We start from the raw sequence: 25,877 nt of genomic DNA on the forward strand, positions 1-25,877 counted from the left end.
TTACGAATCGGATTAGGGGTTTAACATAGAAAACAGAAAATTAAAACCAAAGAAACTGAAACAGTTCAGACAGTCAGAACTCGAGGTGCAAAGTGGCAGGTAGGGTAAGAAAGGTTAGGTGCCGTACCTTACAATCTGATTTTAATGTGTCAAGCAGCTGGAAGGTATTTTGGTGTTCTTTGGTTCTTTGTTTCTTATAGACATATTGGAAAAAGACCCATCAACGGATGGCTGACCTTGTGTACGGACTTAATTAGCCCCAGGACTTAATTATCCCCATTTATGCTAATTACAATTAATATGTACTGGGTGGATTTCCAGAGCAGAGATAGCGACATTTACTCATTAACATAGAAACATTGTCATTATTATAACAGACACGTAATGGAATGTTAAATCCATTCATAAAATACTGAAACAGCAGCAGACATCAAGGATGATCTTATTACTAGTTCATGTAGTTTATGTTATATAGTGGCAATCATGAATGTGTTGGTGCGGCTGTGGCCAGCTAGGCAACACACTTGCATTCTGGTCGCAGTTATATTAGACTCATACCCAGTCAGCGATTGTAGTGGTCAGTGAGATACTGTAACGTGCAATAGTCAACGTTATACCGATACGATGGCGGTGTTGGTCGATCCATGTATTAGGCATTAAGTTTGTTTTGTCAGTCACTGTATCAGATTATAACCTTTGCTAAATAACCAATCAAAAGCAAATATTGGTGTGCATCAGCGACACACATTTCAGGTTTGGATGGACTAAGTTCCCTTCAACGTACTTTGTGTAGTGGCTTCAGTTAGTCTTAACTAGACAACGGTCTAAAGTGTCTATCCTAATGACACATTGCAGCACCTTACCCAGCTTGGTCTGGAAATCGAACCGTGGACTCCTTATATAGGAGTCCACTACGCTAATTAATGAGGTACCACGCCAACAAAGGACGCGTTCAGATCCATAATCATGGGAAGCCGGCCATTTTATATTAGCTTTCCGCCTTCAGGCACTTTACAACGATAGCCCTATAATCGTAATAAAGGGATTTGATGGTTTATAAATGGGCAGTAACTCAAAAACCAAAAGACCGCTTGAAAGTAACACGTTTGAGTTTAACGTTGTTTTTTCTGAGTTTATCATAGTATAAACTGTCAGTTGCCGCTTCACACAGCAAATAACGCCCGAAGGGCGTTATGTAAGCTGTGTGAGTTAGCAACTGACAGTTTATACCACGATAAACTCAGAAAAAACAACGTTAAACTCTTATAATTGAAATTTCAATTATTAGTTATGTTATTTTGTTTGCATCACTAAAAAATAGAAATCTTAATTGAGCGTAGTAATACATGTTTGGGGTTTTTCTGTTACGTAGCTATATATAACACTTGGGATTGTCCTGCTTGATCGTAATAAGGTCATCATAATACCAGTCCTTCAACCAATGCAAGCCAAATTTATTAAATTTTTTTATAAAAAAAATATTTAAGAATGTTGTTTTTCTTTAATGCTTACTTCGTGTCTGCCTTCACTGGCAGTGTTTATCTTATGCTGTACACGTGACTCTATTTATAGAAGTGGAAAAGTAGTTCTCCTTACAGTTCATACAGAAATGAACGCAATTCATTTTGATCACGTGGTTACATTCTGACCAATGAAAACGTTACTTTCCTGTACCAGCTACTGCCATTGCAATTATTCGGACAATAATTGCAATCAAGTAACACCCCCAAGATCAGCAGTAAACACTCTGCTTATGTGTGTTATCTGAGCTGTACACTTTGTATGTGTGTTATCTGAGCCGTACAACTTGTATGTGTGTTATCTGAGCCGTACACTTTGTATATGTGTTATCTGAGCCGTACACTTTGTATGTGTGTTATCTGGGCCGTACAACTGTGTTCTGATGTCAGTATAACTCTGTTACAATCTGTAGAAAAATATTTATAAATATGATTACGTTCACGACCTGACAATACAACTGTCTAGCATCGTATGTAACTCGAAATGACAAGGATGTTGTTGTTTTTTGCTCATTTGTGTTTTCAGCAGGATTTTACACCACAGACAAATAATATCGGATACACAAAACTATATGGAAACATGCGTGATGTTTTGTATATGAAAACTTTATGGAAAATATGCATGATGTTTGGTATATGAAAATTATATGGAAACATGCTTGATATTTTGTGTGAGTAATCGTTGTAAACACATTCATGATGTTTTGTATGAGTAAACGTTATGGAAACATGCATATATGATTTGTGTGAGTAATCCTTGTAAACACATTCATGATGTTTTGTATGAGTAAACGTTATGGAAATATGCATGATATTTTGTATGAGTAAAAGTTATGGAAGCGTGCATGAAGTTTTATGTGAGTAATCGTCATGGAAATATGCATGTAGTTTTGTATGAGTAAACGTTATGGAAAATGCATGATGTTTTGTATGAATAATTGTTATGGAAACATGCATGATGTTTTTTGTATGAGTAAAGGTTATGGAAACATACATCTTTTGGTGAGTAATCGTTATAGAAGCATGCATGATGATGTTTTGTATACAACAGTTTTATGGAAATATGCATGATGTTTTGTATATGAAAGAATTACAGAAACAAGCTTCATGATGTGTAGATAAAACTCTCTGGAAACATGCATACTGTTTTTCATTTCGATATGTAAACTTTTTAGAACCATACATAATGTTTAATATATGAAAACGGTATGGAAACATAGATGTTTTATAAATGGAAACATTCATGATGTTTTATATATGAAAACGTTATGGAAATATACATGTTTTATAAATGGAAACATACATGTTGTTTTATATTTGAATTTGATTTGCATTGTCTGTTTCCTAATCAGAGCAGTCCAGTAGTCCAATATATGTATCATTTGACAGATTCATCGTCACAATTCCATTACTACCATTCGATCTGGCATAAATCAAAAACCTATAGCTATTGTTTGCCCTATTGAAAGTTGAAAAAGAGTCTCATACACACCAAGTCCACGATCTGATTAAGACGGAGTCCGAAGCGCACTAGCAGAACGGAAGTGGCGTTGTGAACAGGACGCACAGATTTCTCGTACCCGTTCATCAGTTCCTCATATAACCGCTGTTCATCTGGGACTCTGGCCCGCAACAAGGAGGGTGCTTCAATATCTGATGTAGATCACAATATTATTTTTATATTATTTACGTAGCTATTTATCTACCTAACCACCTATACGTGTACGATTGCATGAATGTCCTGTTAAACCAGAGAATAATTCAAGTTATTTATTCAGGATAATGTATCAAAATTAAATCAATATCCAGTTACAAAGAAAGAGAAATGGTACTTAATTGACAGGAATGGAACATCTGATTAACTTCAACCAAGTACATACAGGGTAATTGACAGGAATGGAACATATAATTAACTACAACCATATACATACAGGGTAATTGACAGGAATGGAACATCCGATTAACTACAACCAAGTAGATACAGGGTAATTGACAGGAATGGAACATCTAATTAACTACAACCAAGTAAATACAGGGTAACTGACATGAATGGAACATCTAATTAACTATAGCCATGTACATAAAGGGTAATTGACAGGAATGGAACATCTAATTAACTACAACCAAGTACATACATGGTAATTGACAGGAATGGAACATCTAATTAACTATAGCCAAGTGTCTACATGCAGAGTCTCATCACTGATATCATTAAACTTGTTATAACATTGTTGCTCGCTAAATATTTGTCAGATGCTAGTAGTGATACAAATAAGACAGGTACACACATCCACACACACACACACATACACACACACATACACACACACACACACACACACCATCTAATGTTTAATTATTAACATTATATTTCAGATCACAAATATGTGTGTGTGTGTGTGTGTGTGTGTCTTCATATGTGTGTGTTTGTGTGTAATACACTTAACTGCAAAAACGCACAGTGAGCATTGCGATTTAATCTACAATACACCAGACAGTAAATGTACATAAAGATTATTGACATTTAATCTACAATACACCGGACGGTAAATGTACATAGTGATAATTATGATTTAATCTACAATACACCGGACGGTAAATGTACATAATGAGTATTGACATTTAATCTACAATATACCGGACGGTAAATGTACATAGTGATAATTATGATTTAATCTACAATACACCAGACAGTAAATGTACATAAAGATTATTGACATTTAATCTACAATACACCGGACGGTAAATGTACATAGTGATAATTATGATTTAATCTACAATACACCGGACGGTAAATGTACATAATGAGTATTGACATTTAATCTACAATATACCGGACGGTAAATGTACATAGTGATAATTATGATTTAATCTACAATACACCGGACGGTAAATGTACATAAAGATTATTGACATTTAATCTACAATACACCGGACGGTAAATGTACATAGTGATAATTATGATTTAATCTACAATACACCGGACGGTAAATGTACATAATGAGTATTGACATTTAATCTACAATATACCGGACGGTAAATGTACATAGTGATAATTATGATTTAATCTACAATACACCAGACAGTAAATGTACATAAAGATTATTGACATTTAATCTACAATACACCGGACGGTAAATGTACATAGTGATAATTATGATTTAATCTACAATACACCGGACGGTAAATGTACATAATGATTACTGACATTTAATCTACAATACACCGGACGGTAAATGTACATAGTGATAATTATGATTTAATCTACAATACACCGGACGGTAAATGTACATAATGATTACTGACATTTAATCTACAATACATCAGACGGTAAATGTACATAATGATTACTGACATTTAATCTACAATACTTTGGACGGTAAATGTCCATAGTGATAATTGAGATTTAATCTACAATACACCGGACGGTAAATGTACATAGTGATAATTATGATTTAATCTACAATACACCGGACGGTAAATGTACATAATGATTACTGACATTTAATCTACAATACACCGGACGGTAAATGTACATAGTGATAATTGAGATTTAATCTACAATACACCGGACGGTAAATGTACATAGTGATAATTATGATTTAATCTACAATACACCGGACGGTAAATGTACATAATGATTACTGACATTTAATCTACAATACACCGGACGGTAAATGTACATAGTGATAATTGAGATTTAATCTACAATACACCGGACGGTAAATGTACATAGTGATAATTATGATTTAATCTACAATACACCGGACGGTAAATGTACATAATGATTACTGACATTTAATCTACAATACACCGGACGGTAAATGTACATAGTGATAATTGAGATTCAATCTACAATATCCTGGACTGTAAACACGCATAATTATCATTATGATTTAATCTACAGTACCCTGGACTGTAAACACGCATAATTATCATTATGATTTAATCTACAGTACCCTGGACTGTAAACACGCATAATTATCATTATGATTGAATAAACAATACCATTGACTGTTAATATGCATAATTATCAACGAGATGAAAATTCAGCCATATAATTACCTTAATTTCAAGTTGACAACGAAATCAAGAATATTCAACAGAAAGACAGATTGACAAATCTAACGTACTTGTGATTCAATCGACGGATATTTATTCTTCTTTTGGCATAATTTATTTGCTATTGTAACTAAAGACATTTGTATACGATGCTAACTAAAAACGATATTAACAATGGCGAGAGCTTAAAGCATGTTAGGATAGAAAATGTACAGACCACGATGATTTGCAGACGTAAGATTAAATATTCCACACACCAGTAATACTGGTACCATTTCTCCTAATTGCTTTCTTCTCTAATTAGATATCTAATTAGATACAAACCCTGCAGCTATATAAATGCGTTATGTACATCACGGTGCACGATACAATTTATATTTCGTAAATAACGATTGTGCTTATTTCCAAACATTTTTCTTGACTTGCAATATTCTGAATCGACATGATTGTATAAACTCGTGGCTTTCTGCATCACGCAAAGCAAAGTGATATTTTTCTACTTGTTTTAGATTGAAACCAGGCCTACAAAAACAAAAACACGTTGTTAATCGTAACATGTTTGAATGCCGGTGAAAGAAACGTTAACATTTGATTTGTGATCAAAATCGTTGCATATTACGCTGCCCGTAGCAGTAGTACATTATTTATATTTGTGTATTTTTTTGATTACAGATTTTATTTCCTTTTGGATTAGAATAAAACAAAGCTTATGGTCATTTCATTTGGAACAATATTGCAAAATTTAAAGCAGGGTTTAGAATACTCTAATAATCTGAAACAGGCACTAGGCACATTGTCTTCCAATGAGCTGGAAGTAAACGGATACACTGGGACAAAAGTGGTCGGAAACCTTAGAATATTGTACGTACGAAGAGATTTTTGGCAAAACCAACATAAAGAATCCATCAAGCTCAAGTAGTTTCCATGGAAACCAGACTTTCGCACTATAATATTGCATCTAAAACGTACTATTCCTGAGAAGAGGAATTGAAAAATAAAAGTTTTAGTAGAATGCGCCATTTTTGTTTACCACTTACGTTAATACTTTTATTCGCCACTTTTACTTTTCTTCTTTTCTGGGTGTGTGGGTTGGGTTGTGGGAGGTGTAGGCTCTTGCGCACCTTCGGACTCCAGCTATGACGAAGCTATCAGGCATGTGAGATGATTGCAACCCCGGGTTGGAAGATGGAAGATTTGTATATCTGCATATTATCTTCTTTGTCTTTTTCACATCTATAGATTATTTCCATAACCAATAAATTTAAAATAACTTTAATGAAATTCGTCTTCTGCGCTTGAGATGTGTATTATGTTAGATTCAGTATGGTGTGCTTAAGCCTTCTCCAGGCTGGCTTCGGGTACTATGCCACCAAGAATCATTCTTTGTCAAGCGAATGGTTTTTAAACGTGCAAATACCACATGCATACATTTTTTGGCATGGTTTTTCTAGCTTCACGTACGTAGGATACATCAGTACGTTTTTCTAAGTCGAAGAACGGGTATTTCTTACCACATACCACAAAACATGACCTAAACACCTAAAACACGTAATAATTCATATCTCAAATCACAAAAGACTTATACTGAATAGATTTTCAGAATTCGTTATGCAACGAAATTGATACGCCATTGCGCAAAACTAACCCAAACTACTATTGTGTCGCTTAAATACTGTACATTGTGACGTCCACTCCCAGTAATTGGCTAATTATCCTGTTTGAGAAATATTTTCTGAGCACCGAATGCCCTTAATCAAACAAAAATTCAAAAAATCTAACAAAGGTATAAACGATAACATAAATATATATAACGCATAAAATAGGTTTGGTACAATATATATTACTTATGTGTTGTATGTTGGCGTGAGTTTTGTGACTTTGGATGGCATTGTTAACACAGTTGTTTGCATCGAGATCTACTGCATCAATATTCTAAGTTATTATATGCTCATTTTTGTCTCCGTTAACTTAACACTTACCGAATGATGCAGCATTTTACGATACTGAACACTTTCATAATGCACGCACGTTATCGACATGTGCCTAAAGATAGTACAGTGTATTAGGAACTACTTTGTGTGTGTGTGTGTGTGTGTGTTTGTGTGTGTGTGTGATTAGGATTTTTAACGTAGCTTTAACAATATTTCAGTTATATCGCTACGATGTATGCAATGTGGCAGTTTATAGCGATATCTTTCACTGGGGCATCATGCTGCAGACACGTAGCATGACGTCCCACCCAATCATATTATCCTGACACCAGGCCGACCAGTCCTAACACTAACCTCTTAATGCTGAGCGCCTAGCGAGGCAGCTGTTAGTATAATCTTTGTAAGTCTTTGGTATGATTCGGCCTGGGTTCGAACCCATGACCTCCCGCTTCCGAGGCGGACGCTCTAACCACTAGGCCACCGGAGCGGTCAGGAAACTACTTTGTAAACAAACCATGTACACTCGTGTAGCAGATGCTTTAGTTTGCAATTAATTAAATTTGTTTGTGAATAAACAAAGCAGCTGTTTCGTCCATTGGAAAGTATAGATGATAAAGGTAACGATGTGGACGAGTCCATTGAGTTAGACACGAAACTTTCAAACATGCAAAACGAGTGAACGTGATATTCGCAGTCAAAAACAAACGGGAGAAACGCAATAATTGAAAATACGGTTCTGATCATTTAAACAGTTATTTAGGACGATATTCATATCTATTCACAAACATAACGGCGAATACTATCACGAGAAAAGTAGCATAGAAGAGCATATTGAGGCCAAGGGCTGTTGCACATAATATAGGGATGTACGGTTTTAAAGTTTGTCAAAATGCTATATCCGAGAAAACATTTAACCCAAAGTTTTGGTAGGTAACTAAAAGCCTCAGAGACAATAATCAAAGAAAAAGTATTATTTTCAATGGGTAATTGGAGTGTCACAAAACAGCTGTTTTTCAAATTTCCCCTTGTACATATTTCGATATAATGTTAGGGTAGAGATAGAAGAAACTGTATGATACAAGTCATAGATGGGGTCCCATCAAAAGCGAAATGCGAGTGTCAGGGTATAAACATGTTTTCGTTCGTTGGTAGTAAGAATAATGATTAATATACTTACATTTATGAACATATTTATCAACATAGAACGAATAAATCTACGGGCATTCCTTCCCAATATGACTCTCTATTTCAACTTTAAGTAGACCAGAATGACAATCCTTTCTGAAACTGATGCTGAGCGCGCGACTGTGTTACAAAATCACTGGACAGAGCTATGACCGCATGATTACTGTTATGACATTGTTTCTTATAATGTATTTTATTATTAAGCCTTAGGTAGTTAAACAAAAGGAGCATACAATAAAAGGTTATTGCATTTGTAAGTGAAAATATGACCTCGTTTTTTTTTCTGGAAAAAACTCGTTCATCTTTTCCCATACAAATTCAGTGACCCATAATTTCTCGATGTTAGTCTATGTGATTCCAGTATCACTTTTATTTGGATTAGTATGTTATGTCTTAGTTTTGTCCTTCAGTATCCATTTTGTCGCCTCTTGTATTACGGTCTGGTTCGAATTGCTGAGGTCAGTTTTCACTTCAATGTGGCTTTCTAGGTAGCTATACTAGGTCACAACATTGTCTCATGTCTAAGCAATTTTTTCGAGGGTTTATCTTTGTTAGGTCTGCCCAGATATTTTTAAGCAATTTTACCATATTTAATCATGGGATAAGTAGGGTAATTTAGCACTATATCTTGAGAGGAAATGTGTTATTATATTGACAGGTAAAACTTGAGAAGTAATTTAGCACGATATCGTAAGAGGTGTGTGGGTGTGTGTGTGATTTCGATTTTTAACGTACCTTAAACGATTGTTGAGGAGAGATAATTTACATCATATTTTGAGAGGTAGTTTAGAACTGCATCTAGAAGAGAGGTAATATAACATTATATTTTGAGAGGTAATTTAGAACTGTATCTTGAGGAGAAGTAATTTAGCAATATATTTTGAGAGGTAATTTAGAACTGTATCTTGAGGAGGGGAAATTGAGCAATATATTTTGAGAGGTAATTTAGAACTGTATCTTGAAGAGAGGTAATTTAGAATTTTATTTTGAAAGTTAAGTTAGAACTGTATATTGAGGGGAGGTAATTTACCAGCATATTTTGAGAGGTAGTTTAGAGCTCTGTCTTAAGAAGAGGTAATTTAGCATTATATTTTGAGAGGTAATTTTGAACTGTATCTTGACGAGAGATAATTTAGCACAATATTTTGACAGGTAATTTATTGCTTCTTAAGAGGTGCAAGGGAAGAACAATGTCATTTGCCGGTTAGCGTAGTTAGGGAATTAAAATGTCTGATATAGATGTGCACCTGTTTTGTGACGTGAAGTTAAAGCAACGGATTTTGGAGATTTTGCTACCAACGTGTTCTCTTAGGTGCGAGAGTTGTGAATGTCTGAGTGCGAACATAGCAGCTCGGAATATTAAATGAATCTATCCTGTTTACCAAAACGTCAGTTAATCCTTCTCCTGTATTACTGAAATAATTTTTCAGGGAACGAATCATTCGTTGCTTATTTGTTATTATCACAGTGAGCTGTTTTGATTGCTAAAGCACGTTGAACAGGCAGTATCAGAAAATCCGGATCATTAAGAGACCGAAAATGTCGTATCATGACCCGGATTTATGATGATGACAATGATACTTGATCTAATAATCAAACTCGAATTACTATGACGATGATACGTTTGTTACATACCGATCAGTTTTGAGCTAATAATAGTGTTTATCATTTAAAATTCCTCAATCCGAAAATTCACCAATGTTACCAATTATTAACCTCGACAAATGGGTGCAGTAATCTTTTGGTACTCGATTTCTTATGTTATCTTTTTCTCTTTCTTCAGACAACCATATTGGCTATGTTATCTATTTTCAAAATATGAATTACTGGTTCTTATTGTTTTATTGAAGCAAAATTGATGTAGACCATTCATATATTCTACATACATCGTAAGGTTTCTTAAGTGAAGTCACTGTTAAAGCTTTATTTTCTGATAGTGTTGACATCCATAGCTAAGGACGCTGCTACTTTAACCGGAAAACGTTTAGGATAAAATAGTTCAAGCCTCGTCTGAGAGTATGGTAATTTGGAATCTGAAAATGATAGCATCGTTTTCATGCTTGTGAGAAATGAAGATCTAAGTCTGGCTCTTTCATGGGTAAAACATTCACAGATATATAACGAACGGCTATTTTGCCATTCCGAGCTCCGTCAGTCACCGTATTCTTCACATATATATATATATATATATATATATATATATATATATATATATATATATATATATATATATATATATATATATATATATATATATATATATATATATATATTAAGCGATTGCCTTTAAAAATAATACAGATATCTCTATATCCCCTTTATAAGTCCGTACTCAGTAATCTGTTCTTTTTATATATGCTGAATCTAACATAGATAGAGGCAATCTCGCTCACATATTTCTTTATTCAGTATATGCGAAGGATAAAAAACTTGTTTTCTAACAATGCAAATTCTGAAAAGTAGTAAATATATAACCAATATTTATGAACAGGTTATCATAGTTTTATTCTTAAGAGTTTTACAATTTAATGAAACGTGGACATTTAAATATATTGTATCAAAAATAGAAAAGAAATATATATTTTTTCAGAATATTTTGTAGACGAGACTTCATGGTTTGAATTATTGTAAGATATCTATGTCCTTAATTCATATTTTGTTTTTAATAATGTGTCGATGCTAACGTTCAATATCGGTCATACATACTACAATGTGTGAACAGAAAATTACATGCATCTTACTAATTACAGATTAAACATAATATGTAAAAACTTAATGGAGATAATGGGAATATTAGCAAAATCCTTGAAGTCTGTCTACTTTATGTAATACTTACTGTACATATCTGTAACATTTGGAATGCACACAATGAAGTCAAACAGCGAGAAGATAAGAATCATGTGGACCGGAGCCATTATAAGTTTTCCGTCACTAACGCCATCCATCAATCATCTCTTTGAACACGCATGTTTCTTCTTTGTCTCTGATGAAATGAAAGAGTATTATAAAGATGCTGTATCTCTCTCGCCTCTCTCTCTCTCTCTCTCTCTCTCTATATATATATATATATATATATATATATATATATATATATATATATATATATATATATATATATATATATATATATATATATATACACACACATAATAATGTCTCAGTGTAACACTTAAAATAGATGTTATTAAGATTCCGTATACGATATATTTTAACTTAAACGGTGATATCAGTGTACTCACAAGAAAATAGGATAAAAACATTTTTCAGTTGAAAAAGTCTACGAAATAGAAAAATTAATGTTTTTAAAGTCGCTTCGCAAGGATTCCTTTGCTTGATACAATCCCAGAACATCAAGTACACTTTGATATCTTCGTTGGGTGACAAAGCATGTATTTTTAAATGCAATCCAGTGTGATCTACACGTAATGTATAAACAGTTAGAAGGTTGAAACTTGATTTAGGATTTGATATTTACGTTTACTCACACAAATTCCCCGAAAAGGCTGCAATCAAATAAATCTATATAATTGACGCAGAAATCATCTAAAGGAAAGTTGACCACACGTCAACCAAGTCGAGAAAAGAATCCGCAGTTTGCTGATAAAAATCCGAAAGTGTAGTGTGGTAGAAGTTGCCTGCTTAAATGAATTACCGTCCTATCGCAAAAGCAGTCCTGGGTTTTAGATGACACTGACAATTACAGAGCTGGCTTTGAATCAATGTGGACTTCAAGAAAAGTTTTATTGTCTGGTTCTCATTTGGTATTTATTTACATCCAAGGAGGAAAAAAGCAGTTGGACAGTGTTTTGTGTGGATGAACACAATGGCAGAAGGTGATGAGTTATTACTTGCTTATGTACCAAATGCGTTTCACTTTACGTTATTAAGCCCTCCCCCCCCCCCACAACATTCCTTTGCGTTATTGACCCTACCAAAATGGACAAAAGTATCTCGCGTTATTGCCCTTCCCAAATGGACAAAAACACTTTGCGTTATTGACCCTTCCTATATGGACAACAATATCTTGCGTTATTTCCTTCACAAATGGACAAAAGCGTTTTCTTTTTTGACCTTTCCCAAATGGAAAAAAAACCATTTTTCTTCACTGACCTTTCCCAAATGGACAAAAACATTGATTCCTATGGTACATTAATAATTAGGCTGGTTGTAACAGCTGTGTTCTGGCGGACAATCGATTATTTGAGGAAACCAAAGAACTGGATGCAGTAGACGGGTTAGAATTACGACATATGCCATTAAATCCGTCTCTGAATCTTATTGCCAGGTGTACCTCAGAGGAATGAGGAAAGCTGTCGATCACAACAATATAAATTTGTATGTGGTTAACGGAGTACAAAACCCAGATGTATTCATGCATATATGCTATGTATGTATCTTTCCCATTTAATTAATATTTTGAAATGATTGCTACTAGGAGCTTTTATAGAGCATTATACAATTCAGTACGAATCATTAAATCAGCTTCAGACAGATCTAATACGAAAATAGTTGTCAATACGTCCCTTCTAAAGGACCTGTGTCAGTATATTGTGTCAGTATGTTGTGTCTGTATGTTGTCAGTATATTGTGTCCGTATGTTGTGTCAGTATATTGTGTCAGTATGTTGTGTCAGTATGTTGTGTCAGTATATTGTGTCAGTATATTGTGACAGTATATTGTGCCAATATATTGTGACAGTATATTGTGTCAATATATTGTGTCAGTATATTGTGTCAGTATGTTGTGTCAGTATGTTGTGTCAGTATGTTGAGTCAGTATATTGTGTCAGTATATTGTGACAGTATATTGTGTCAATATATTGTGTCAGTATATTGTCTCAGCATGTTGTGTCAGCATATTGTGTCAGTATGTTGTGTCAGCATGTTGTGTCAGCATATTGTGTCAGTATGTTGTGTCAGTATATTGTGACAGTATATTGTCTCAGCATGTTGTGTCAGCATATTGTGTCAGTATGTTGTGTCAGCATGTTGTGTCAGCATATTGTGTCAGTATATTGTGTCAGTATATAAACAGGATTGGAATGGTATGAAATGTAAAAGTACTTAGACAATGGCGCTAAAAGCCTAAGAAACTTCCAGGTTAATTCATCACCAAAAGTCGAAAACTTACTATTAGTTCAAAAGATTACAGGATATATAAACGTTGAACAGAGAAAGTACTCTACAAAACAGGCTAGACTGTGTTATTAAAAAAGAGATTCCATTTTGGAAGTTACTTAGATTGAGGTCATCACATGGCCTACAACAGTTTTCCGGGCCGCTCCGTTAACCCAACTGGTTAGAGCGTCCGCTTCGGATGCGAGAGGTAGCGGGTACAAACCCCGTCCGAGTCATACAAAATACTTCAAAAAATTTATACTAGCAGATGCCTCGCCTGGTGTTCATCATTAAGCGGTTAGTGTTAGGACTGGTCGGCCTGGCGTCAGGATGATGTGACTGGACAGGATATGAAGATCCATGTCTACGCCATTAGCTCTAGTGCTAGACATCTCTATAAACTGCCACACTAAATTCATCGTAGCGATATGACTGAAAAATTCTTAAAGCTACGTTTAAAAATCTAAATTCCCCCCCCCCCGTCTCTCTCTCTCTCTCTCTCTCTCTCTCTCTCACACACAAACACACACGCACACACAGACACACATGGACCCCCCCGCCCCACCAAATGTCCAGGCTAAATTGGTGGGGGAATTTTCAGGGTATATTGAATCCTTCTAGACCTGAGTTATTTGATACAAACGTAGACCATCAGTAAGACGGCAAGGGATTACTTTTGATGCTTATATTACTTAAGATTAGGTAAGGAATTCAATAAATGATATTAAATTATGGAAAGATCGAGGACGTGATGTTACATGTTATCCATTTTTAAAAGCATCTGAAACCTTCATAACACATTTACTCACATACATGTTTAATTCAGTGTTAAATGCCGCATACGTTATAAAATGACTGGAATAGCTACAGTTGTTATACATCTTACAAAATTAACCAAAATGACCCTAATAATTACAGAGGAATAAGTCTGTTACATGTTACTAGTTAAGGTTTGACTAATGTCACAAATATAAGGGTACTAGAAAACCACATGATATAGTAGATAACGTTTGAGTTCCGAATACACTTATTAAAAAATATCTGAGGAAGAGAAAGATTAGATTATAGCATGCATTCATAAAAAATAAAATACATCGATGAGGACAAAAGGGTCAATATTTTTGGATAGGTATAATAAAGCATCATATGCGTGAGGTCAAAAAGGTCAATATTTTTGGATAGGTATAATAAAGCATCATATGCGTGAGGTCAAAAAGGTCAATATTTTTGGATAGGTATAATAAAGCATCATATGCGTGAGGTCAAAAAGGTCAATATTTTTGGATAGGTATAATAAAGCAACATATGCGTGAGGTCAAAAAGGTCAATATTTTTGGATAGGTATAATAAAGCATCATATGCGTGAGGTCAAAAAGGTCAATATTTTTGGATAGGTATAACAAAGCATCATATGCGTGAGGTCAAAAAGGTCAATATTTTTGGATAGGTATAATAAAGCATCATATGCGTGAGGTCAAAAAGGTCAATATTTTTGGATAGGTATAATGAAGCATCATATGCGTGAGGTCAAAAAGGTCAATATTTTTGGATAGGTATAATAAAGCAACATATGCGTGAGGTCAAAAAGGTCAATATTTTTGGATAGGTATAATAAAGCATCATATGCGTTAGGTCAAAAAGGTCAATATTTTTGGATAGGTATAATAAAGCATCATATGCGTGAGGTCAAAAAGGTCAATATTTTTGGATAGGTATAATAAAGCATCATATGCGTGAGGTCAGAAAGGTCAATATTTTTGGATAGGTATAATAAAGCATCATATGCGTGAGGTCAAAAAGGTCAATATTTTTGGATAGGTATAATAAAGCATCATATGCGTTAGGTCAAAAAGGTCAATATTTTTGGATATGTATAATAAAGCATCATATGCTTTAGGTCAAAAAGGTCAATATTGTTTTATAGGTATAATAAAGCAACATAAAAGAATATCATTCACTTGATTTGAATGGAGATTCATCCAATAAAAAGTTGATGCACCCATCCCCGAAATTTATACGTTCATTTTTCATGTCTGAAAGCCATTTTTTGAGAACATGTTGTGCTCACGATGCAAACACAATCCGTGTCCCAGGGAGATAATTTTGAATGTTTTAATAAAATTCTGTGCTTAATAGTTTGATGCTATTCATAATAGCTGACATGCAATCAGTTTTTGAGATATCCTACTTGCCTTGAACCAACGTGTCTACTTCTATAAGCAGCTAGCTCTGCTACCTTGCCGACTATTGGTATCTTTATGGCTACATATTGTGCAGTGACTACACGAGGTGTGTACATGCCTAAGATCAGTTTCATGAACAACACAAGCCGGAAAGACCAAATTCACAAATATGTCAACACGTTTAATTTTATTAATCAATAATAGCTCAGAAAGTCTCACAATACTCTTAAGTTAAGAAATCTGCCAGGGGCCAATATGCGAGACTGTCCCTGCCACCTTACTGAGTTATGATTTTTTTTTGTGGCATGGCATAACAAGGAGTGGGGAACAAGGAAACTTTTATTAATATATTGAAGAGCAGATGAAAAGAAAAGGTTACACAAAAGAGTCATGCAGAGGTTGACAGGGTTAGAGAATTATTGGATATTAAAGAGGTTTATCTTTTGAAGATTCTTTGGTTTGCTTTGACGAGCCATTTTTGGAATATGTACTGCAAACTGAGAGACTGGTTACATGATGCTAAGGTTAATACATAATGCACTGAGAAAATGAAGTATTAAGTAAGATCCTGCATGTACTGCGATTTTAATATTGTGGAAACCGAATATCAATGTATTGCTTGTCCAGGATTTACAGTTATTAGTTCAAAGTAGTTACCTCTGTTTCCGTATCTAAACCCACGTGAAGAGAAATTTGTGGATGTCTTGAGAAGTAATTACAGAGAAACTTTTGTATCGGTTTGTAAGTTTGTACACATTGCAGGGAGAAAAGAAAACTTATGAAAATTTAAGTACTTACACTTACTGTTTATGTACTTATCAAACTCGCTTCAATTGGTTTATTGTTTTATATGTATGTAATTTAAAATATTCCTCTATCTCCCATTTCACATACAGCAGGAAATGAAGAAACATCTATCAATATGACGACCTCCATAACCTCGTGACAGAAATAAAATATTAGGACATACATTAAAAAAGAAAGGGTATATAAAACATGTATTTAAAAAATAGGGAATTACCATTTTTGTTGTATTATTATTGATAATATTCAATAACTGTAGTACTTACCCTTTGTTTTCTGTAAAGCTCCGATCTATAAATTGTGTTCATTTGCAAGGACAAGTTATATTTAATTACCGGTTAGTAACATCTGAATGAACAATCAATAATCTATCCCATAGTTATTTTTATAGAGAACAGTCGTTGATTGTACCTATTGAAATTGGTCACGTTTTCATGTAATGGACTTATTTACCTTTTATATGTCAATGCTCACATGTCTATATAAACAATGACCATGATATAATACCATGCTAAGAGATCTTCCTTGCATTTTAAATGTCAACCGGTACTGTTCATCCTTACATACAGTATATTACTATCTCGCCCGCAATTCGTCCGCTTTTCTAATTTGTCTTGTGAAAGAATATATCAAATAAAATACCTAGACGCAGTATGTATGTTGGTCAACACAATTTATCAGATATAATATTCCAGCTTTCTAAAAAGCAATTAACCAAATAACACATGAAAACAAAAACCTTGAGCTTTGAGCCATTGTTTTAAGCAGGTACATGGACGTCAATTTAATTTAGAAATAGACTTTATAGCAGACGACGGTAGACGCCAAAATTCCAAAAACAAGTCGACCATTTTAGCTAGTAATTGCGGCTTTATTTATGCAAGAGTTTATGTTTGTGACTGGTATAAGGTTCTCATTTTCAAACATTTCCATTGATACGGATTACAAACTAATAAAAACTAAGCATTGTACCAACTTTACCCACAATGCCCTGCAGCTAATTACCCACAAAGACTTACACAAATTGCCAATTTGCTCAGGAATTTCCGCTAAACATTGTAATTATAACTGAATCTGATGTTCATTTGTCTGCTCAGAAGAACAGAGCTCGAGTGTTGTAACCATTTGTAGTACTTGGGTGAATTGTTTTATTATTCCGGTAGTGCGTATATGCAAGACTTCCGGTAGTGCGTATATGTATGCAAGACTTCCGGTAGCGCGTATATGCAAGACCATGCTGAAATGGGCTTTGATTACTTATATTATCAAGGCCTTGATTATTTTTTCACAATCAGAGAATTCACATTACCTCAGTTTGTTTCATGATTCAACGAGGTCGATACCCAGTCTTTCTGGCTGCATCTGTTTGTTATTGTGAAAGGCAGTTAGCTCCCTTTACCCCGGCGTGATAAAAATAATATTTTATTAAAAGTGTGAAACCAAACCTTATTATTTTCACGCTCTTTACAGATCAACCACTCGGTGTCAGATTCCAGATATTGATAATTTGGACTCAGCCAGTGCCCTTTCTACCAACTGATGAAACTATTGGGATTATCCTGGATGTTGATAACGGTGCGGACAATGTAAGTTATTGGAAAAACTAAATATTGAAGTCAGACGTGAGTTATTTTTCTCGGTAACTTGAAGAGAGCATCACCCGTGCTTATACATCTGAGATACACAACTGTTTCTGACTTGTTAAGCCATAACACGCATCAACTGTGGAGGCATTTGCGCCCTAAAACAAATATTACTGCATGTTTCCAACAGATTATAACGCAGGTCAAGGTCAAAGTCAAGACAAGCCAGACAAGACTTCGCTGCTTCGTTATAAAACCACTCTCTCTCTCTCTCTCTCTCTCTCTCTCTCTCTCTCGTATACTTACTCTAATTTTATGTTGATAAACGTCTGAGAAAATTAGGCGCCTTTAGTTAGTAAAATACGTATGAGACATTCTTAATTATATCTAGACGTCTGATACATTCCGTGTATACATACTAATAAAACGTTACGATCAAGAGCTTCTACAAATTGTCACTTTTTGCAAAGCTTTTTCTCTGCTTCATTTTGTTTTACGAAAAAAATAAGGGAAATCAATCAAAGGCTGGAATCGTTTGCATGGATTTAAAAAACTTGATACATTAAAAGAGATAAACCACTTTTAATTGGATAATCCAGTGTCGTCTGCATTTGGGATTCACCTCGTGCGTAACAAAAAAAAGGATCCTGTCACGGTTGTATTAAATAGCCTACTACTATGCATAAAGCAACATTGGTGAATAACATGCAGCCAGTTCATACAATTCTAGTGCAATGCTATGCAATCTGCACTGATAACATAAACCGTATGTAACTTTATAGATGTCCAATCTGCGGAAACAAAAAAGAAGCAGATATTCGTTACAGAATTTGCACCTGTTCCTTTATACGTTAGAAGTCTATATCGAACCGCTAATGGACACAAATTGCTATTACAAAATAGTATTTATTTCAGTGTATGGAAGATAACAAATTCAAATATTTTTAGTTTCAGCTTCGAATGGGCGCACTCTCTCTCTCTCTCTCTCTCTCACACACACACACACACACACACACACACATACACAAACAAACACACACACACACACACACATACACACACAAAGGTTCAAAGGATTAAATAAAAAAAAGCCTGTTGATGTAGTGAATTCCCTATATTGGTCAGAGAAGGGGGATGATAATGGAGGGAGAGGGGGTCGGGAGGGGAATATAATTATAGTTTAAATGACAGAGAATAAATTGCTATCGTTAAAATTTTTATATCGGGATTTACCTATTATGGCAAGAATTGTTTTTTGGATACATTTGAATTCATTACTACTCTTCAACATGGCATGTAATTGATTTTGATGTCCAAAAAATATTTTTTATATTTTTTATATTATTTTATGTTATGTTATTTTATTTTATTTTATAAATGAAAGATAAAATATACAAGGTCATATCTTATAAGAATTACATCTTGGCGTAGCAAGATAAACTAATGCAGATGGTAGATAGATTAATAACGCATGGGCCAATTTATAACCACTGTGCCAGATTCGTGATTCGATCTTCTATGCATTGCATAAGATATATTTCCTAGCTCTATTTTACGCCAAAAGTGTAATGCTATTTCGATTGATCTGCATGAAAACTACTTTCATCCAGTATGATGACGGTGCGACTACCAGTAATTATTACCATAAGCTTCTCAACGTTTGGCAATATGAAAATGCAACACTATATTTTCCACAGAGGAGGCAACATAACATTCTTCCGAGTGGTCTAAAGCGCTCTCCGTTACGGATCACTGCCATTTCACCTCTGTCTGCGCCGGTTCGAGTCTCGGATTCAGCCAATGTGGGTATGTGAGAAAGCTTGCCAGTAGCTTCTCGTGGGTCGGTGGTTCTTTCCGGGGTTTTCCCGGGTTCTTCCTCCACCATTAATACTGGCCGCCATGTATAGCCTATCATGTGTTGAAAAATGGCGTTAAACACAACAACAACAACAACAACAACTTTATTTTCAAGAGCGAAGGCGGCATTAAAATGTATCACTGTATAATTCCACCTTGCAATTTTCAGAATCACCTCTGAATAAAGGGAATTTACTTGCATCTAACGAATAATCTATATTCTGCATCAGGTGGGTCAGAAACAATGTTTTCATGTCATGTGTGGTGCAGCTACAAGTGAAAGTACGAGAGAGAGAGAGAGAGAGAGAGAGAGAGAGAGAGAGAGAGAGTCACAATTTGAAAATGACATGAGTGATGGTTTAATTTTATTTGATTCAAAATTAATTATTCTTAACTTCCGTATTGTACAAGCAAAAGAAAGCAAGACACATCAACGATACATGACTCTTACTGTGTCACCAAATATTCTTTATAAATAAAAACATGTAGGAAAAGATGTTTTAAAGTAAGGATTATAAACCTTAATACAAGAAATATTATTGAGGTAAACGATCGGCACTTCCGGTACTCTTCCATTATGGAAAACAAAGAAAATTTATTCAGGTACCGGAAGGTAGGACCGAAGTAAATATATTCTATCACGCAGAAGTCCAACCTACAAATAACATTTAGCTCTAAAATATAACTTTATTGTCACGAGTATAACAATTTAAGCAAAGCCCATGTATACATTTTAAAACATAAATGGGGCTGTGAAAGTGGAGGAAGAGAATAGACAACGAAAAAGTGGCTAATGATGAACCCAAGGAGCATGGATCAGACGATCCTTATCATAGAGGATATCAGCGTGGTCTGGTATCTAAAATTATGTGCTTCTCCGGACCCAGTTTCTGCTGAGATCAGTGTATGTTATATTTCCATCTCCAACAAACTTGCACAGATGATGATCCATTGATATTCCTGCATGTCCTCTCTGTGCTAAAAAGGTCTCCTAGAACGCATCCTGTCATCGACCAAACTTCACTTAGACAAGAAGTTTATCAAAGAGGGAGGAACCAGTAGCACGTTTCCAAAGAGGAGAGAAATCTTTAAAGAAGTAGAGAGTTGGGACATGCGTATGTATATCTAGAAGTTGTTTTGCCAGAAATTGTCCGGAGTCTCTACGTCCACATGTAATGGTTTGGCCAGAGTCTATGAAGACGCTGTTGGCCATTGAGTTGACTGAACATTGTCCGGAGTCTCTACGTCCAGATGTAATAATAATTTGGCCAGAGTCTAGGAAGACGCTGTTGGCCATTGAATTGACTGAACATTGTCCGGAGTCTCTACGTCCAGATGTAATAATTTGGCCAGAGTCTAGGAAGACGCTGTTGGCCATTGAATTGACTGAACATTGGGAGGAGTCTCTACGTCCAGATGTAATAATTTGGCCAGAGTCTAGGAAGACGCTGTTGGCCATTGAGTTGACTGAACATTGTCCGGAGTCTCTACGTCCAGATGTAATAATTTGGCCAGAGTCTAGGAAGACGCTGTTGGCCATTGAATTGACTGAACATTGGGAGGAGAAGTGTCCTGAGACTCCGGAAAGAAAGTCGAGCAGGTATGCAGGTTGATGGAGATATGCATAAAGGAGGGGATGGAGAGCTTGGATGTTACCAGCAGATGTGCAAAGTAGCGAGATTTCTGTTTTGTGTTAATTATGATACTGGGAAGGTCAACAGTGGATTGCTTGTAGGTGATTGTGCTGTATGCGGATGATCAGCTGTGTTATGTTGTTCTCAAGTATTTTATGGAAGTGATTCAGTCATCAAATAAGTGTCCTCGCGTTCCGCCATTGATTTATGCTTCCCAATCGATGAAGCTTTTACCATTTACGACATTGATACGAGTGTGAGTAATCTTGTCCTGTATTATGATGTATAGCATGAACACCAATTAATCCAGGTAAAATATTTTGCCTAGGTCGACTTTTAAACAGAAACCTGAATCACGTGACTTATCAATACGCACGTGGACCTAAAGTAATCTGAGACAACAGCAACATGCTGATGATATTTCGTAGCATTGACGCCTATGGTCTCACAAACATTCATTGAACCTAGCGTGCTACTGATCACTAATGGGTTTCATAATACGTTTGCGGAGGTCATCCACCACGACCCGTCAAGACTGACTTGTCTAGTGGCATCGTCACTGGACGGAAAATATCGAGCCAATTTAAACAATAGTTAAAAATGGCATTGATAATATAGCAGAGGCTGCTAACAGTTACCGCCAAGCTGCTCTTGATCAAATAAAACTTCTTCGCGTGTACATAAGTACACATATTTGTCAAGGACATGTTACTGTCGCGATTAATTTAATAAGGAGATCACTCAAACGGGTTTCAAAAAAAGAAAGAAAAATAATTAAAACAAACGTTTGCATCGCTAAAAGACCCAACAAGACAGAGTGTAACCAGGATTGTTTACACCTATAATAAGTGACGACAATCGCGAACACCAATGCCTCTGCGATAGGAATACAAAAACATCCTAGTCAGGTCAGGCGTGCGATAGCACAATTATCACACATATAAACAATATTAGAGGGTATATAATGGATGCTGGAGAGATATTTTCGCCTGTTGCATAAGGCCAACCACCCGAGTACGTATTAAAGTTAAAAGCGAAATTAAAAACTTTTTAGCAGTCAGAGCGGTATCATATATTTCACAATACATGAGGTCCGCCCCAAATATACTTGATGCTGATAAAACAATAGACAATATGCTGGAGCATAAATTAACTGACCGAGTTACATATATCTGAACAGAACCGCATATTTATACAGGGGGTTGGTTGGATATAAAAATAGGAAGCGTTGATCCTATGTGGCCGGAAGCTTAGAATGCTATCAAACTCCATCAATACTTTACAAAAGAAGAGCATCAGAAGGAGGATGTGCCGAACAAGGAGGATGCGCGTCCTGTGGAAGACGAGGCACCATTCCAACGTTGAAAAGATCTCTTTGGTCGTGGACACAAACGTCGGATAACTCAAGGGTTCAAATGCGTGACCCTGGACGAACAACATGTAAATGAACTCTTGAATCATTTGGAGCACATGTGGGGTTAGTTTGAGGGTGAACAACTTACCAGAAGACATCAAAGAGACCGCAACGATTTGAGCGCGGTTGCTCACTGATGATATAATGGAGTCAGATACGTTGAGATTGATGGTGTACTGACTCAGTGAAGACGCCAATGATGAATATTAAGACGATGATGAATTCTAAAACTCTTTCCATTAAAAACGCTTGTTGGTGCTTTCATTATGTTAATGTTGCATAGATGCTAAAATGCTTGTATGTTGTTCCATATAAGTTTGAACTTGATAGGTGAAACAAAAGAAACGGAATTTTCTTGCATAGAATGTTTTAGTGACTTTTTAATTCAAAATGCAAACTATGCTAATAGACACCGAAAAAGTCTCAGTTCTCTCATGAAAGATGTACAGTTTTCGGCATGTATTGAAAAAGCCCATTTTAATTCCCAAAATTAGATTTATCATCTTTCTTTACTTTAACTGGAATGGAACCACATCATCACTGCTTTGCTTATAGTTAAGTCAGATGCGGAGTGATATTCAAGACTGACACAGCCACAATTTCTTCGCCTTTTTATGGCCTTAGCCCTACTGGTCAGACTTTAGTACTTAATTACAACCAAATCAATTGAAACAAATTGTACGACAGTTTATTAGAATATCTAAAATGTCGACTCTTCCTAAAATTTTACGGAAATCTTTAAAGCCCTTTTGAAATCGTTTTATATTGATATTCAATGTTTGTATGAAACGATATTTTACTCAAACCAGATATCTGCATGCAGGATACATCATGCGGGATACATCATGCAGGATACATCATGCGGGATAGGATACATCATGCGGGATACATCATGCAGGATACATCATGCGGGATACTGGAGTCTAAACTTTGAAGAAGTATCTGCTCTGAAACTCTTTTTCAGAGGATATTGTGTCACAAACACAAATGTGGTTGACACTTTCGTTTGAGGGATATAAAAGAAAATCTACTCATACATTCAATAAGCATGGTTTTCTTGTTTTGGCTTGAGAAATGATTTAAATTATTTTTTCATTTTGAGCTAACATTCAACATGATATATGAGCGGGCATTATACGTCTTTGTTTTATATATATATATATATATATATATATATATATATATATATATATATATATATATATATATATATATATATACACACACACACACACACACACACTTTAAACAATGCAAACTCTGACAAGACTAGTGGCATGGCAGTAAAGAGACACCCAGTGACACACCAGGCCAGACGACCTGGGTGGAACTGGTGGTATCAATTTTTAGACCTTTGGACTTAGATTCCAGCGCAATACCAACTGACCTACTGCGGTTTCCATGCATACGATAACTGGTTTAACTTGATTCAAATTTTAGGAACCAGGTACCATAGACCTGGATCCAGCATGAATGCTAAATTAAATTAAAAAGTCCAGGAGCAGAGATTCTCAAGAATAAAACTTAAGTGTGACTACTATAGTGTGATAGGTTACTACATTTGTATGGGAAAATATGAACGAGGTTTTCGGATAGAAATACATCACGACCTTGGGAGTACAGTATATCCATCCGACAAAAAGAGTTCATATTTTCCCCATACAAATGCAGTAGCCTTTTTATTATATGCTCATTTTTTAAATTCTACCTAAGGTTTAATTATCTAAATACAAGTACACTAAAATAAACAAAGTAACTGAATGTATGCCGTAGTCCGAACTGTATACACAAGCGCAGATTCATCAGTACACAAAACAACCGTGTTAATGCCCACATAACTCCGTCCAGATAGATTTGAACTTGGTCGCGCGATAAACATAACTCTCAAAAGAGAATGGCGTTTTTGTCTACTTAAAATTGAAATTTAGAGTCATATAGCCCATTTCATGCAGACTTCGGTGAACTTCGTAATTTGATCGGAATTTTGATCACGTGGCGGGTGGTCAGCTGACTGTAATAGGTGGTGGGCAAAATATGGCTAACGCTTCAGCATCAGCATCAAGTTCTGTAACTACTCACCATCGTTTATCGAGTTGAAAAATGCATATTCAACAGCGATGCTGCCGCAGATATTGACGAAATTTAATATTGGAACCATCCTGTCTTATTTTCTGGAAACCAGGGCGGATTTCAAACCCATACGAGAGAGTAGCTTTGTGCTGTTTACATCTGTACATGTACATGTAAGTAAGGAAACGGTGTCGAAGTAAACAAATTTAACCCTGGCAATCAAAAAGCAAGTTGTTCAAACTATTTCTGTGCATCCGAAACGTCACTGTAATAAAAAGCGTTTCATATGAGTTTATCAGATTTGTTTTTGAAAGTCTGTGGATAATTTACATATAAATTTCAATCATTTAATTAATTTTATTTCTGAAATATTTCTAAACAACAATGGACGCCATTTTGTTATGTACATGTGCCCACCAGCGTTTGATTGGCTGAAGTATAAAGTAACTCGGGAGGTTATTTGGATAATTACGGAGCAACTCGGTTAAATTCGGTATGAAATGGGCTATAGTGAATG

At 35.3% G+C, this 25,877-nt stretch overlaps 1 protein-coding gene across 2 annotated transcripts in view; it reads right to left on the minus strand.

The window, feature by feature from the left end:
- LOC149792017 (neuronal acetylcholine receptor subunit alpha-10-like) overlaps nucleotides 1-25,877 on the minus strand; it is a 51,978-nt gene that overhangs the window by 24,697 nt on the left and 1,404 nt on the right. The window contains exons 2-3 of one of the 2 annotated variants that reach the window (XM_089970511.1): nucleotides 11,535-11,681; nucleotides 3,013-3,173 (exon numbers count right to left, since the gene is read on the minus strand). In XM_089970511.1, the coding sequence (XP_089826637.1) occupies nucleotides 3,013-3,173; nucleotides 11,535-11,643 (270 nt within the window). In that variant the 5' untranslated portion in view covers nucleotides 11,644-11,681. The remainder of the gene's footprint in view (nucleotides 1-3,012; nucleotides 3,174-11,534; nucleotides 11,682-25,877) is intronic. The other variant, XM_089970512.1, reaches the window with a different exon arrangement.

Source organism: Sinohyriopsis cumingii, chromosome 9 (assembly GCF_028554795.1).
Source record: "Sinohyriopsis cumingii isolate HCF-2022 chromosome 9, ASM2855479v2, whole genome shotgun sequence".
NCBI lineage: Eukaryota > Metazoa > Mollusca > Bivalvia > Unionida > Unionidae > Sinohyriopsis > Sinohyriopsis cumingii.